Source organism: Paramacrobiotus metropolitanus, unplaced genomic scaffold, assembly GCF_019649055.1.
Source record: "Paramacrobiotus metropolitanus isolate TYO unplaced genomic scaffold, Prichtersi_v1.0 Parri_scaffold0000063, whole genome shotgun sequence".
Classification (NCBI taxonomy): domain Eukaryota; kingdom Metazoa; phylum Tardigrada; class Eutardigrada; order Parachela; family Macrobiotidae; genus Paramacrobiotus; species Paramacrobiotus metropolitanus.
Window position 1 is genome coordinate 131,175 of NW_026570283.1, and position 16,652 is coordinate 147,826.

Sequence of the window (16,652 nt, forward strand, 5' to 3'; positions counted from 1 at the left end):
TCATAAGCGAGTACCACATGTCCTGTTCTTAGTTGACGATACCGTGCAGGGCTGCCTGTAGTCGCGTCAATTAAGCGGCCCAACAACAACGTAATCTGCATGATGCAAATGTCACACAGTACACGTGTTATTTAAATACGTAGACCTAACCCATTCTCGGTCATTTCGGCCTCTTGCAAAAACTTGAAAAACATGGAGCGCCTTGTTTTGTTTTACGTGGCAATACTGCTGTACTGGCTGCTAGTAGCTGGATGTGGCCGTTTCAGGATGCAGGGCATTTATGCCTTCAGAGTGCCGGAACAGTCGCAAAATGCTGATGCCAAACGGATGCCATTGTTGACCACGCTGCCTATGATGCCTCCAATGATTCCTCCAACGCGCAGTGCCGCTAACACTGCAATAACTGATAAAGTAAGCCAGAAACGTCGTTTATACAGTTATTTTATACAGTTATTATATAACTGTTTAAATTGTACAGTATGGCTTTTCATAGAAGATGCATGTATTGATGTATATTGAACTTAATTCACTGATGATTAAACGCTTTTTACTGATGCGTTGAGTACGGTTTTTGTGTTCATTATTTGCTGGACAGCTGAAAAGTAATTAGAACCCGATAGTCAAATTCTGCAAATACCTGCAATTCTGTATGTCTAAGGCATCACGGCCTGGGTCAGTCAACCGTATTGAGCAAAGATGACCTTATCATCTCATATCATGAAACCGATTTGTTTTGTAAATGATGTGTTCAAGACATAGAAAGCACACCTGAGAAATTTTTGTGATCAGCGGTTCGTTGTATACGCCCTTCATTTTTTTGTGGATTTGGATTCTAGGCACCGCTGTCGGTCAACATCAGCGGTAAAGCGCAGTGTCTACGAGAGGGCGCGATCGGGCGTCTCATAGACCGCTTCCTGTACCATCGTCTGGTATGCTCGCAGAATGTCCTGACCCACGATGCGACCACTGCCGTCCGTCCACTGGGGGAAGCATTTTGGGAGGGATTGGTTAATCTGCTAGGTAAGACTGCATTGAAAATAACAGCACCAACTGCAATGAGGATACCTTTTATTTTTAATCATCCTTTGCTACACTTGCTACGTTCTTACCATGTTACGTCATGGTACCAGCGCTACCGTAGCTTATACGTAACGTGAAACTGGAGTCGCTTTGGCAGATACTCGCGTTTATGGAGTAGTTGTGCAGCGTGGATAATTAATATTAAATACAAAGAATGTATGAAATGTCAGTATATTGCACTCACTTCTCTAGAAGCGGAACTGCAAAAGATAATTCCGAAGGAAAAAGGAACGCCAGTGTTAGCATCGGGTGGCTCGTGCCGATGTGGCCGGCACAACTTCCTCAACAGTATCATTGTCGACGTCCGTCCACGGCCGCCCTCAACACGCTCCTACCTGTTTGACCATCTCCCTTAAGAACTGACAAGCATTGTGGACTTACCGCAATTTCTGTGCCCGTTCAAGCATCGGCGTACGGAAACAGCAAAATAAATTATAATTCGTAATTGAGTTCCAGGAGCGTCGGAACTGTTGGTAGTATGTTAATACGGGCGTGATCCGGACAACCGAATGTAAAGCTGTACACTGTCTGAATCTCACTGGTAGTTTGGAAATATTGCTTGGATTGTAAATTAATGATCTTCTAATGTTGTTTCATGTACAATAATCATCAAGGCACACACACTACTACAAATCTTCTGATTATGCCAATTGGTACGTTTATTTTTAAAAAAATTATCGTTGGTGTGACTTCTTAAATCAGTAATAGTTTACGGTCACGGACTGAAGATGACCTTATTGTGCAAATGCACGTGCAACTATAGTAGAAGCACATGCGATTTTAAACTTCTTTACGACTTATTTACGACCGGCGGTGATAGGGAACAGGGAGAAGTAAAAAACTCTAAGTAAACAAACTTTTGATAGGGAATAGGGAGACGTAAAAAAACCTATGTACACACACCTGTGCAAACACATTCCACATTTTATTGCCGTACATTCCGTACTTTACGAGCACGCTGACCGGTAATAAAATCTTTCTCGAGACACAGAACAGAGAGAAGGCACTGATGATCAGCCGATCTGATAAGCGCAGAACCAGGATGTGCTGCTGCTGCCAGTCTTAATTACTGTACAGATACACGTGCATTTGCCGATCTGCTCATTTGCATTTCACCACTCATCAGCGTTGGCATTTCTGATTTTCCGCAAATCTGCACACGGTCTGCTTTTTGGCCTGCATTTTAGCGAAGTCTGACCTCGCGATATTTCGTCGTGCTTTTTTTGTGTGGCTGTGATTTGGTTGTTTTTTTTTACCGTTCTCATTCTCGCCTGCAACATGGACACACCTGCAGCTGCATCTGACGGCCAGCGTCGATCCCCGCGTATACAGGAGATTGCTGCACGCGCATCACCGTCTGCACCATCGGCATCCACAACTGCGGCCACAGCACCATCAACTGCCGCACCTGCAAATGCTGAACCGCCGTCTTCCGCTTCTACGGGCAATGGTTCTCCAGCGTCTTCTGCTGCAGCACCTGTGGCCCCGCCGTCATCCTCAGCACCGATCGCTGGGACCAGTGGTGTACAGGTACACAAATTAAAAACTTTTATTTTTTTGTGGTTTTTGTACGTGCTGGCACATTTAGCCTTGTACTTTTATTTGGCAACAACCTGTACTCAATGGCAAGAAGCTTGCGCAAATTTAACTATTTAAAATTATTAAATTTAGCTGTGTATGATCAACAACTACGTTTCATACGTGCTATAATTATTTATTTCGTTATACATTTTGTTGCTTGGTTTAGAAGGCTCCATGGCGACGTCCCCCGCATGACCCACGGATCAAAAACCGTGTAAATGTGGGGAAGCGAATGCCTGTGGCACCCGTGGAGGATGATGAAGAGGAGGAGGAAGAAGACTCGGAAGAAGAAGACACCGAAGAAGAAGACGCGGGTGATTCTGACGATCCCAGCAAGTTCGCGTACTATGAAAAACAGGTAAGCAAAATTTGACGCCACATATAAATTTTGACGCCACATATAAATTTCCACACCGTATGTCAATTTGAGTGCTTGTTGTTTCTAGGTTGAAAAGCTGAAGAATCCCGCCAAGAGGGCTCGTACCAGCGGTCCTGGGGTGGAGCGTACTCGAGGCAAGCTCGCCACCGTGGTGTACGATGATTCCGTCGCCTACTTTGATCTGACCAAATCCGTCAAGATCATTGGTCCCAATGGACGAATTTTTGTTTCCGGCAGTTGGTACGGCCGGTTCTTGATGGAGCTGTGTGACTTGGGGGATCTTGATGCCAGTAAGATCCCGTTGGCTGCTCCCGACCATCCGGATCGCCTTCTGCCAAAGTGGCGTGAGGACGACGCGAGGAAGCGCGCTGCTCTTAAGCGAAAAATGGAACAAGTGCTGAAGGTTGGCGGCTATTCATGCGGCTACTGTTACCACGAGGCCACCGACAAATCCGCAGTCCACATCTTCTGTCATGAAACCATCTCCAAGGCCCGGCAGGAGTGCTTGCGCCATGTGAGAGGCCAACTGGGCAATGATCCACGCGATCCGTGCGACTACTTTGCTCGCGATGAACCTGACGCAGCTGCTAACCGGACGGAACCACAACGTCCTTATATTAAGTTCGCGCCGGGCGGACGCATTATTCTCCAGCACAATGGCAAGCATTACGGACGGATCAACCAGGAATGAAACGTTTTTCATGTCGTACTGCCTGTTTTGTTGTTTTCGCACTTGTTTGCTGCTATATGAAGTGTCTTTGCTAAATGCTTCCATATTTTTATGTATCATGGAATTGGTTTTTACAATTGTCATGCCACGTTTTATGCCGCAGTGTAAATTTTGAACAACGCATAAATTTCAACGTTCCATTTTCACACGTTTTTAAGTACATTTATATAAATCTGCAAGCGCATGTATTGCATTGCCTCATTTTACAAATGTTCACTTCATGGTATTTAAAAACGAAAAATGCGATGAACGAACAATAAATTAGTACTACCACTCGCACGGAAAATATTAAGTCAAATTTTTTCTGCTCACACACAAAGTTTCTGTCCACACATATCATTTATGTTCTCAAGTACAACCAGTTAAGGTGTGACATACGAACTCGTTAGCATTTGCTCTCTTTGCATTGGATGTCATAAAATTTACAAGGGGAAATTGACACTTGTGTTAGCTTTTGATCGGCTTTCACCACACGTGCACCACATCGCACCGTTGTTTGCTCTTGACCAGGCATGGCGCGTACGCAAAGCAAAGCGTAACCAATAAACTGATTCAAAATGCAATAAAATTTTCAAATTGCAATCTTGTAAGATGGTTGACCAGACGTGAGTTTGCCGACAAACGGCACACTTTCAGTTTAGATTTTCAAAGCCGTTGTAAGTTTTGAGTTTTTATCTGGACATGGATTCTCGTGCAACTTCCACGCCGAATACCGGCTGTACCAACGACATCGACGTGGACGATTTAAACCTAAGCGCTATTTTTGACCGAACATTTTTGTCAGCTATGGCCAAAGAAGCATGGCCGGAAATTACCAACACCGAAGTTGAAGCTGGTACGTGCATACTACATTAAAATTAGGTGAAACGAAAATTTATTTCGCTTATCTGGTAGCCATGGCCAATATTGACGGTACAAGTGGGCAACATCGCGGAAGCCGTGATTCAACGCCTTCGACAAACACTTCTGCGGGTACCAAATGTTTTCTGTCAAATTCATTTACACATTTATCAACCATGTACTGTTTTTAGAGAGCGAGAACACCCGACCGGAATTAAAAGCGGATGATAGCGATGTCATTCTCGTAGATGATCCGGTCCGGGAGCCATCCAACGGTCGAATTCCGGTCAACAGCCGTAAGTAAACTGACTTAATATTATTATATTTAGTATAAATTAGTACAGTATCGGTTTTTTAACGCAACGTACGACTTCTTATGCCGCATATAAATTTTGATATCACATAGAAAAAGTTTGACGCCGTTTTTGACGCCATCTATAATATGTTTATATGTATTCAGCGCAATGGGAAAATCCTGATCAAGCCGACGAGCACGATGATGATATTGTCATCGTTTCATCATCTCAGGCTAAGAAACGGAAGCCTCTTGTGCAGACGTATCTTGCTCCACCTGGCAACCGGAAGCAAGCGCCACCGGCGCCGTACAAAAAACGAAAGGCGATCCATGAGCGCTTTGCAAATATGCCAGCATCGCCCGTACAGTACGGAGCTGGACTTCCTCGAGGTGTGCTTAGCGCTCCCCCTGCTCCGCGGCCGTGGCCGCCTGTGGTTATACCCGGATTGAGGCGTCCACCGGTCATGCCGGGACCGCGCCCCAGCACTTCGCAGACCGCAGCAGCAGTTCCACGTGCCGAAATGACGATAAGGCCGAACGTGTCCCTCCAGCTAGTACGTCCGTGGGGAGTTCCAGGATATATCCCGGCTATGCCTGGATACTATCCCGGTATGCCAGGATTTGGACAACCATTTCCGCACTGGTATGAGCCGAATGCGTATCAGCGGGAGTACGACATGATGATGAACATCATGCACGGTTTTGGTATCGGGAATGCCAACAATGAGCACGGCTTCGGTTTGAACGGAAACGGAAACCACAACAACAATGGGCATCGCTTCGATAATAACGGGAACGACAATCATGGGCACGGAAGCGTCGTCAACGGAGATAATAATAATAATAATGGAACTCAGTAAGTTTCGGCGACGCTAATTATTTTGCCTCAGCGCTGTTATTATCTATGCGATATAATTATGTTTAGTTGCTTGTTATCGTTTTATTTATACTGACCGTACGATATTATGATCTAGCCGCTAAAATTAATTCTGTGGTTTATGTGAAACTGTATAAACATATTGATGCTGGATATTTGATTTTTTATGCATGTTTCACTGCTCAATGTTAACCTGCTTATGATCTGTATTCAGCGTGTGTTTCAGAACTGTGTGCTGTTTCTGTTTATCATTAATTGTGTTATTATTCTCATATGTTGAATATTGATATTTGGCTCGATGCATGTATATGCATGATACATATGCTGGACATTATATTTATGCCTCAAGATAAAATTAAATAAAACTGTACTGTTTGGAGATCTGTAACTGTATGCATATCACGCTAGCACAAACAGCAACAACAGCGCAATAAAATCTTAGTTTATTTTAGAAACAGAAAACTGTACCAAATCAACCAAAACACACGGCGCATTACGACTGCAGACAACTTTCGCACCACGGAAGACAGTTTTACCCTCATATTTCGGCTCAATCCTCAACCAATGTCTCTGATGGCGGTGTCGGCGGAAGTACGTGAACTCTTCAGTCAACTTCTGGAGGAGCTTTTAGCTTACCATCAAGCGAATGGCAGTGACAGAGTGCGCCTCGTTTTTTGAGCATCCCGAACTAGCGAATCGTGCATTCTCAACGCCGGTGATGCCGGTGAGTCAACTAACTCCTGATTTTATCATCCAACTAAGTGTCCGCATTATGCAAAATGGTGCAAATTTTTACTCTTTTACCGACGACTTAAGAATTACTTTCACGCTGTGCCGTAATATTCTTGGACACGGTCGCTTATCAGCCAAAAGGTCGATTAATGTTTAAAGTCGATGAATTGCTTGAGCGTTCGAAAAGTATTGTTTCCATAAAAAACACACAACACACAGTATGCGCATGCCTGGCCGGGGACTTATGCCTCCGGATTCATGAGGCAAGATGTCTCACCTGCGTGGAACTTTTATTCCCACCTGATTGAGAAAAAGATCACAAGTGTTTTCGCCCTTGCTACGGTTGCATGCAGTCCGACTGTCATCTTAATGATTATGTTAAAAAAGTTTGTAACGATTGCAACCGGAATTTTCTTCTGATGAGTGCTTCGAAAAGCATAAACAAAGAATTGCGCACCGGACGAAAGATCTGACAATCTGCAACGCCTGGAAAAAATGTGAAGACTGTAACAGGTAATTATTACAATTTTAATAAAACCCTCTTCTACGTAGTTGATAACAGTTATATTGAACTCTATTTTGCGACGTTAAAGGCTAAATTATTCAGGTATATAAATCCGCCTGGCCGGAAGTACTCGGACCCACATGTCTGCTATGCGACGCTGTGCCTGATTGTAAAGAATTTGTTCTTCCTAACCATTTGTGCTATATTTTAAACGAGAGAAAGCGCAAACAAGAAAGCAAAACCCAAGACTCATGCGGTTGCAGAAAGTAAACCTTTCGCATCTGAAGATGATGCCGTGTCGGATTTTTTGGACGATGATGCGGAAAGTGACGCAGCTAGCGAAGAGTTTTGCGATGATGCAAAGGAAGACGTTAGCGATGACACTGATGATGAGTGTGAAGATTTCGGATCTATGATTTCCAAAGCAGACGGAAAACAGCAAGCCCGTTTCGAGAACAAAAAATTTGTTTTTGATTTTGAAACATGTCTCGACAACAGTCGATATCACCAGCCGATGGTCGTGGCCATGATGTGCTTGGACGATGATTCGTTCGAGATTTGTTTCAGTGGATACGGATGTGTTTCTGAGCTACTTGAATGGATTTTAAAAACTGCCGATCGTGCACCTTTTATCACACAACGGAAAACGATACGACAATTTTTTCATCCTTAGTGGATTAGAAAAGGAAGGCCACATCGTTGAAAAAATTCAAGATGGTTCCAGTATTACAATGTTGAAAATTCCCGGGCTGAAGTGCAAGTTCATCGACACGCTCTCTTTTATGCCACGTTCTCTTTCCGAGCTTCCAAAGGATTTGGGAATTGACCATTTAGTACTGAAAGGATATTTTCCGTACGCGTTCAACACACCAGCAAACCAAAATTATCATGGACCGTTGCCAGGTAACAAAAATATAAAATTTTTTTTTTATTTTCATGGCGTCAAAAAAATGTTGAAAATCATATCATGGCTCAAAAACTCAAATGGAAAAGTGTCACGCAGGAAGAATTTGAACTGCTCAAGGATGTCACGTTTGAGGAATTTGAAAAGTGGTATGACGATCGGTTAATACGTTTGGGAGTAACTACAACCTCCTGGAGGAATGCAAGAAATACTGCGTGAACGACGTTTTGGTTTTAAGAGAATGTTGCCGGATCACTCGCAAAAACTTCATGGATATGTTCCTGGTATTGATCCATTCGATTCTGTAACAAATCCTTCAGCAGTGCTTTGGCTTTCCAAGTTCACTACTTGAAACCGAACACCATCGGGATTATTCCTCCAGGTGGTTACGGCGGACGACAAAATCAAAGTTTCAAAGGATTTCAGTGGTTGTCGCATATCGAAAGACAGTTGCAAAAGAAACAACCGGGAATTCCTTCAGACTGCTCGTTCAGCTGCAGGTGAAAAGTTCTTAGACGACAAAATATGTGTTGATGGATTTTGGGAACCCACCGGAACGTGCTATCAGTTCTACGGTTGCTTTTGGCACGGTTGCAAGAAATGCTTTCCTGACCAACGGAAAATGAACACGGTCAGAATGCGTACGTATGGCGAATTGCGAGAGGAAACACTGAGAATTAAAAGGAGGATTGAGAGCTATGGCCGGTTTGTGGGGATCTGGGAATGCGAGTACGACGAATTGGTTAAAATGGAAAAATCATCCCGCAAAAGAATTTCGACCGCCACTGAACGTTCGTGACCACTTGTTCGGCGGAAGGACTGAAATTTTGCCATGTATAAAGAAATTCCGCCACCGCTGAAAGGAAAAGCTTTGATTTCATATCCCTGTACCCATCAATAATGGTGTACGGAAAGTATCCTGTGGGTCATCCTACGATTCTTTACAATAACTTCGGCGACCCGTTCGACTTATCGGAATATTATGGCGTAATTTACTGTCGTGTACTTCCCCTAAGAATTTGTTTGTGCCGACGTTGCCAATGCGACTGAAAGATGGAAGAACCGTCTACACGTTATGCAGATCATGTTCAGAAGAAGTGAATATTGCCAAACAGTGTGAGCACACAGATGAACAACGGGAACTTGAAGGTGCATGGATTACTCCTTGATGGAACAAGCGGTATCAGACGGGTATAAAATCAGCAACATTTTTGAAATCCACCATTTCGAAGAAACATCGCAATTCAATCCTGAAACCAAAGACGGAGGAATTTTGCTCAGTTTATTCGACTTAATCCGTGGCAAAATTGTGAACAGCGGGTTTCCGGCGCACATCGTGACGGAGGAAGAGAAATGGGAGTACTGCCGCAACTACGCCGAAAAGCTAGGAATTGTTTTTGAACCTGACGAAGTGCAGCTAAATCCAGGCGCAAAGTACTGTGCGAAAATTTGGGTGAACGCCGTGTGGGGCAGGTAAAGACAATAAATTTAATATTTTGAAAAGGTGCTGTTATAGTAAATTTTTATAGATTTGTTATGAAAGCGCTGTACCAGCAACATAAATACTGCACTACTTATAAGCAAATGAAGGACATCGTTTTCAATACATCGTTCGAAACAAAAGATGTTCGGATCGTGAATAACGGCAAAGCGTTGGATGTCACCTATATGGAAAAGAAAACTGGGTATTATATTTATTTCGGATTGATTTTTGTCAGTTTTATTCAGCACCGCATTTTATTTCTTTTAGGCTGCGCCAAACAAACGATGCAATCCGTACATTGGTGTTTTCACTACTGGTTTGGCTCAACTGAAGCTGTTGCAACAACTACGGCTAGTTGAGGATCGTCTTCTTTATTGCGACACGGACTCCGTTATGTTTGTTAGTGAACCGGAAAAGCCAGATCCACCTCTTGGAGATCTGTTGGGCGAGTTTTCCGATGATCTGGGTGGTAATTATTTCGTCGAATGGTTGGCACTGGCAAAGAAAACGTACTGCCAAATGATGTCTACCGGAGAAGAACGTATTAAATGCAAAGGTATTCCAAAAACCGAAGCGCTGAAGGATCGTTTCCATGGATCGGTGCTACGGGACATGTTATTCAGCACTGGCCCATCAACTGTCCAAGCATGCGATGACATAACGTTCAAACGGAACACCACGGACTTTACCATCCAAACTGTGCCTTTGCAGCGGCGCGTGGGATGCACATTTACCAGCAGAGTGATCGGAGAAAATTTTGTAACGTACCCGCACGGATATGAAAATATTCCCTTTCCTAAAATCGGCTCGAAAGGAAATGGATCTCGTATTTAATTTGCTTGAAAATACACCCTGCTATGTTGTATGAAAACATTGACGATGATGTGGCTCTCGAATCCTTAGTGGATTAGCATAATTTCTACTAATTCTGGTTTGCGTATCTTTATTTGTGTTATGGCGTCAAAAATGGCGTCAAAGTGTATACTGTGTTCTTTTTGATTTTCTACTTTTTCTGTCGAACAACTGAATATTCTTTGCATTTATTATATTAAAAAATGTGAAACATCGGTTGACATTGTCTTCTTTCAAAGTAAAGCCGAGCAAAAAGCGATAGCGCAGAAATATTTACAATTATAATTATTCAAAACTGAGTGTACACAGAGATTATTTGCTTTTCCGTTTCTACACAAATAATGTCAAACTAATAAGATCGAACAAGAATGATGAAATTTGCAATACCAATGAGTGCACACAAATTATTCCAATATGCATTCTGCCATGTGCAATGCAGAAATTTCCATATCCCAGGCTTCCGGCTTGTTGAAATGTCCCAGCGGCAATTCCTGTCCTAGTTCATTCTCCAAACGGTGAAGTAAGTAACACAACGTTGACCAAGTTCCCGCGATAGACTTCACCCCTTGTGCAATCCGAATACATTGTTCTTTGTCGACACTAGTTTCAAGTGGCGTTGGAAAACACGTCACGGTGGTGTTTCGCTTTCCACGGAAAGAGATCGTTTGAGCAGTACCAACCGTACGAGCCAGATGCATATTATCAATGACCGAGCGATCTTCAAAAATTCGGAATAACTGTGCCATTTCTAGATCGTGTAGACAGATGCCGTTCTTTTCAATGAGGTCCAAATCGACAACGTTTGGTTCAAGGGTTGTAACCATTTTCACCTTCCGGTCACACCAAGTCACTAACACCATAACACTGCAATTTAAATAATACACTGTCGCGCCATCAATACTACCGATTTCACGAAACTCATTCCTCAGAGCCTCAATGTACTCTTTATATCTAATTTCAAATGCTGCGTCCATTGCAAAAATATAAGAATCCCTTACTAAATCAAATACAAATGGAGAGATCTAAAATTTGCAATCTTTTGTTGGTAGCCGGACACAGCCGATTATCATCAGTGTACTTGTGGGCAGCCCCAACTATTTAGGCCACACGCGATTGGTCAGAAAGAAAAATAAAAAATTGTTGCCAAGATGGACGCGCAACAGATACAACGCCACGTGCTTGACATTTCACTCATCAGTTGGTTTGTTCAATTTTAAACCTAAAATGTCGCATTTGAGAGCCGAAAATAATGGGCGTTTGAAAAGCGAGCTTGTGTCAGGGCTTTGTTCTTCCGGAAGTTCTCGCTTACCAGTACATGATCAAAATCCTTTTGTATAAACGCAGTGTCTCTGCCTTCAAATTTATCGTTGCGTATTTGATGAACCAGCAGTTCATGCAATCGGAGCGTTTGGCCTGCAAGGGTGTTATTCTGTGTCACTGGAGCATTCATGCAAAACCGACTCAATGATCGTAATTTAAAGTCTTCAGGTCTTTATATTTTATTAAACACTCTCAACAAAGAAAGCTGAAAAGAATTTTCAACCAGGTTTTCGAGGAATATACAGGCGAAAAGAATAAAATCTGCACTTGTATTTTATATTATAAATGCCTGACTATCTGGAGACCGCTGATGCGTAAACAGTTTTGGATAACGCTCTTCCTAAAGGTTTGGACAAAAAATTGGTTAAAATCATTCATGGAATCATTGTTGAAAAAATTTATCTTAACCCAGCATCACCTGGGGGTTTCGGTGGCATCAGAAAACTTCTTTCATGCTGTACAAAAGGATATAACTACAGTAAAGCTGTATGACTCTTCAATTGTTTCACGTCAACGTTGCGGTTTTCAACCAGTGCGACTGCAAACGGACCTGGGAAAAGAGTTTTACAACCAACATGTTTCCGGTTTGTTAAAAGAGTATAATATTGATCATTTTTCTACTCAGAACGCTGAAATTAAAGCCGGTTTAGTGGAACGTCTTAACAGAACAATTTCAACAAAATTATTTCGCTATCTCACATTTAACAAATCAAAGAGATGGATTGATGTTATACAAGATATTTTGATTCATACAATAACTCCACATCGCTCACTAAAGAACCATACGCCTAAAGAAGTAAACAAAGAAAGCGAAGCAGAGTTCGTGAAAATAATGAAAGAAACGTGGAAACTTAATCATATTTTGACAAAGAAATTCGAAAACCAACATTAATGTGGAGACTACGTTCGATTAAGTTTAAAAAAACTTCCCATGAAAAGGATACACGATTGGGTGGACCATTGAAGTGTACAGAATAAAAAAGCAAAGATACGAAGACGGTTGGTATTTTTTGTGGAAGATTTGAAAGGTGAGCAATTAGAAGGAAAATTTTACCTTGAAGAATTGCAAAAAGTGGCGAAAGAAACGAATGAATCCGCTGAAATCGCTGTTATTGGAAAAAAGAGAAACAAAGTCCTTATTCATTATGTTGGTTGGAATAAAAAATTTGATGAATGGATTTCAGTTTCCGAGTTAGCTAAACGTGGTCTTGTGCTTGTTTAAATAATCAATCATGGATTTTACTATTACTGCTACTTCTGATAAGCTGAACGGCAATACTGCCTCTGAGTTTACCGTGTATTTACCCGATTATATGCAACTCTCGTCAGATTATGAAATGGCTTTAACGTTTATACAATGTCCGAAGCCAATAAATTCTGATGTAACCACCCTTTTTGTGCACTCTGATTTAATAAGAAGTCAAATTTTAAATAATTCAAGAGTTTCACTATTAGCTTTGCTGTCCGTCAAAGAAGCATGTGGCGGAAACGCATCGAAACGTGGATCGTACACTGACATTGCCGTCAATCAGTTTGACAGAATTTCATTTTCGATAACGGATGCAAGTGGCAAAAACATTTTATTTGAAAAGGCGCTACTACTGTACTTCAGTTACATTTTCGGAAAAAATAATCATGGATGATATCCAAACGTTCAGCATACCTGCTCAGGTGTTTATGTCCAGCTATTATCACCAACATATAACCACAGCGAAGGGCATGCACAAACTGGATATGGCGCTATTGGGAATTTTTTGGTAGTTTGGCTAGAACGGCTAAAAATATAATATTTCCAAACCTCGTAAGGTTAGGGAAAAATGTTGTTAACGACGTTCTTCATAACAAGACGCCTCTGTTGGATTCGGCTCGAATCATACTGTGGAAGCTATGCAAAACATCGCTAGTAAAATTCAGGAGGGTCCGGAAAGCGAAGAAAGCGCAGAACTCGCTCCAGAAAAGTTGTCAAAAATATAGAAAAGCCAATCACGAAGCGGAAGCGTCGCCATCGAAAAAAGAAGCAGCCAGCAAAACCGAGAAAGCGAGCTGCTAAACGTCACAAGAAATCAAAAGTGAAAAAATCTTCGAAGAAGAAAAAGCTGCGTTTTCCTCTGAGTAATCTCTACTGAATCAGAAATAATTTCCATAGAAAGCTACATGGCAATCATGGATCTTCAATCAGCTCCTCTATGTTTAAAGTCCGAGTTGGACCACTTTTCATTTCCGCCTACCCAAACGGCTATCGAATCTGCAAAATATGTATCTTATAACCCAATTGGGAATACTTGATGTTGATACCCTTTCATGGGAAATCGCTGGGACTCCCGATGAAATGATTGATTTGGCTCACAGTGTAATTTTGTTGGATGTTTGTGTACGAACCTCAGGAAACGCACTACCAGCGGATGCATTAAATTTTGGTGCAGTGAATAATTTAGCGCGTAGTTTATTTAGCGGACACGAACTTTTATTTAACGGCGAATCAGTTTCATCGATACCATCGTTATCACATTACGCATCGTACTTTGAGAATTTATTTAATTATGGAGAGCATGGCCATGAGCAGCTGTCACATGCTGGATGGGTTCCGGAAACCCCGGGTCAATTCGACACGTTGTTGCTAGCAGTACCCGACCCAAATGATAATGACTTGAAAGTTAACGAAGCGTATGTTGTCCGAAATCTGGCTCTTAAAGCGGGAATCACACTGCGTCTGTTTTTTAAATTTCCGTCTGATTTGGCTAATCAGCAGCGTCTGATTCCGACTAAAGTGGACATGAAACTTGTTTTAACACGGGCTAAAGATAAATTTGTTCTTATGTCAAGCGTTCCAGCCCTAGATTTAAAAATCGTTATTCAGAGAGCAACACTACGTTTGAAAAAATTAGGTTGGACCCAGAATTTTTGCTGGCTCATGAAATTATGTTGCAAAAACGTAATGCCTTAATTCCATTCATTGAATCTAACATTATGGAAATGACTATCCCGAACGGAAGTAGTCATTGGTCGCGGGACGATTTATTCCGCGGACAATTCCCAAACAAATTCTTGTCGGTATTGTACATTCGCAAGCTGTTGGCGGCGTGTTAACAAGAAACCCATATAATTTCGTTCTTGCTGGAGTTGGTCAGATTGTAACTTATATCAACTCGGGAGCCGTTCCCAGGAAGCCTTTAGAATTAGGGGATCACAATTACCGCGATGGTTATCTCAGCTTAATGGAAACGACCGGAATGCTGTTTAAGAATTCGTGTTTGTCTTTTATGCAAGGCGACTGGGGACGTGGGCTTCGCAATTTACGGGTTTAATTTAGAACCGGATGTCGGAGACCATTCATGCATTAATGCACCTCGCAAAGGAATTTTAGGATTGTCAATTACATTTTCCACACCAACAACCGAGACCTATTCAATTTTAATTTACCACAACAGAAACGCGCTGATAGAAATTGATTCTCGCCGGAATGTTTACTGCCCCTATAAGCGTGCCTAACAAAAACAATGAATAACTACGAAATACTGGACATAATTCAACACGACGCCTGTCTGTCGAAGCATTTTTTAGGCGTGTATTCACGGGACACACTGCCATCCGGCATTCAAACTAGGTTTCCTTGTGCACTCATTGTTAATTCGGACAAATATAACATGCCCGGAGAGCACTGGCTTGCCATATTCGCAAAAAACAGAAACAACGTTACATTTTTCGACTCTTTTGGAAAAACATCGCTCTTCTATGGCGTGGAAATCGACAAATTTTTGTCTGATAGCTTCCCTGAATGTAATGGCTATTACGGTGAGAATTATATACAACTTCAAGATCTTAACTCTAAAACTTGTGGTTTATTTTGTATTTATTTTCTATATCATTCTTGTCGTGGTCTTATGTTGCGTGCTATTACTGATAAACTTGAATATCCGAAAAATCTGAAGCGCAATGATGTTTTATTAAATAAGTTTGCACGACGATTTTTACACATATGTAAACATCCGGAACGTTGCTTGAAACGTCATCCGAAAAAATTGCAATATTCGTTGCCGATGTACAAAGTAATAAAGTGAAAAACATATTTTCATGTTGCTGTCGAAAATTTAACAAATAGTAAGCAAAACATCAAACCCATTGAGCGTAATGAATTTAGTATCGTCGCCATGATGTACTTGGTGTAGTATTCACGCTGACGCGACCACTGTGAGTACCACTTCCCCAACCTTGAAACTCATCCCCATCAGTCGTTTCATATAGGCGACGCCGTTGCGCGTTAGAAATTAAACTTGCTGGAACGTTTGAGTACTTCATCGCATTTATTAACGTCATTAAACCAGTTGGTGTGTAAGTGCTGGTTGGATTTGTTGGCGCTGTCACCCAGCGCAGAAGATCAACGATATTGGTCCCCGGTAACGCCATGCCATCGTTAATTATATTCCAATTATCCGCAACACTCAAATTCGTGTGTTCCAAAAGATGATTTAAAATCTTCTGAGCGTTACCTTGCTGCTTGTTTGGCAATAAATCTTTAATTTTGCTCGTAATGTGTTCGCTTGCGTCTGTGGTGTCGACAGGCTGTGGAATAGATAATTTTCCAGGTGGCATTGCAGTAGCTTGGTATAACATATTTCCATAGCGTGTAAAAGCATCATCGTGCACAGCTAGTTTTTCTTTTGCGGTTAAGTTAGGATTATGTAAAGCATTATTACCATCCGCATATGCATTATATAATGGTTGAGCGAACCGATCCGTATGCGCATGTGTTGAAGGAAAGTTGAAGAGGTTTGTTGCTTGGGCATCTCTGTGTTGTGCCAACTGGTCAGCGTTAAGTAGAAACATTTTACGTGCAGCCATATTAGTTTTAAATTTTTCCCAAAACAAAGCTTAGAACAGGAGGTAAAATCAGAGATAATATCGCGGCACCTTTTGCTAGAAGGAAATTTCTTTTCTTGCGACGAGAAACGTTGCGCTTTGATAATAATTTTACATACGGCAGCACACGTTTAAGCCGTGCAGATTTGCTTGTTTCAGTGACAGGAACTACTCCTTCAACAATTTGTAACGCACACTCAGAAATAGCATCAATGAG

General features: G+C 41.9%; 1 protein-coding gene across 1 annotated transcript; it reads left to right on the forward strand.

The window, feature by feature from the left end:
• On the forward strand, nucleotides 1-1,577 carry LOC129593786 (uncharacterized). Its single transcript, XM_055490246.1, has 3 exons — nucleotides 1-411; nucleotides 837-1,020; nucleotides 1,273-1,577. The coding sequence occupies exons 1-3, from the start codon at nucleotides 193-195 to the stop codon at nucleotides 1,434-1,436; spliced, it is 567 nt and encodes a 188-aa protein (XP_055346221.1). The 5' UTR covers nucleotides 1-192; the 3' UTR covers nucleotides 1,437-1,577.
• The last annotated feature ends 15,075 nt before the right edge of the window (nucleotides 1,578-16,652 follow it).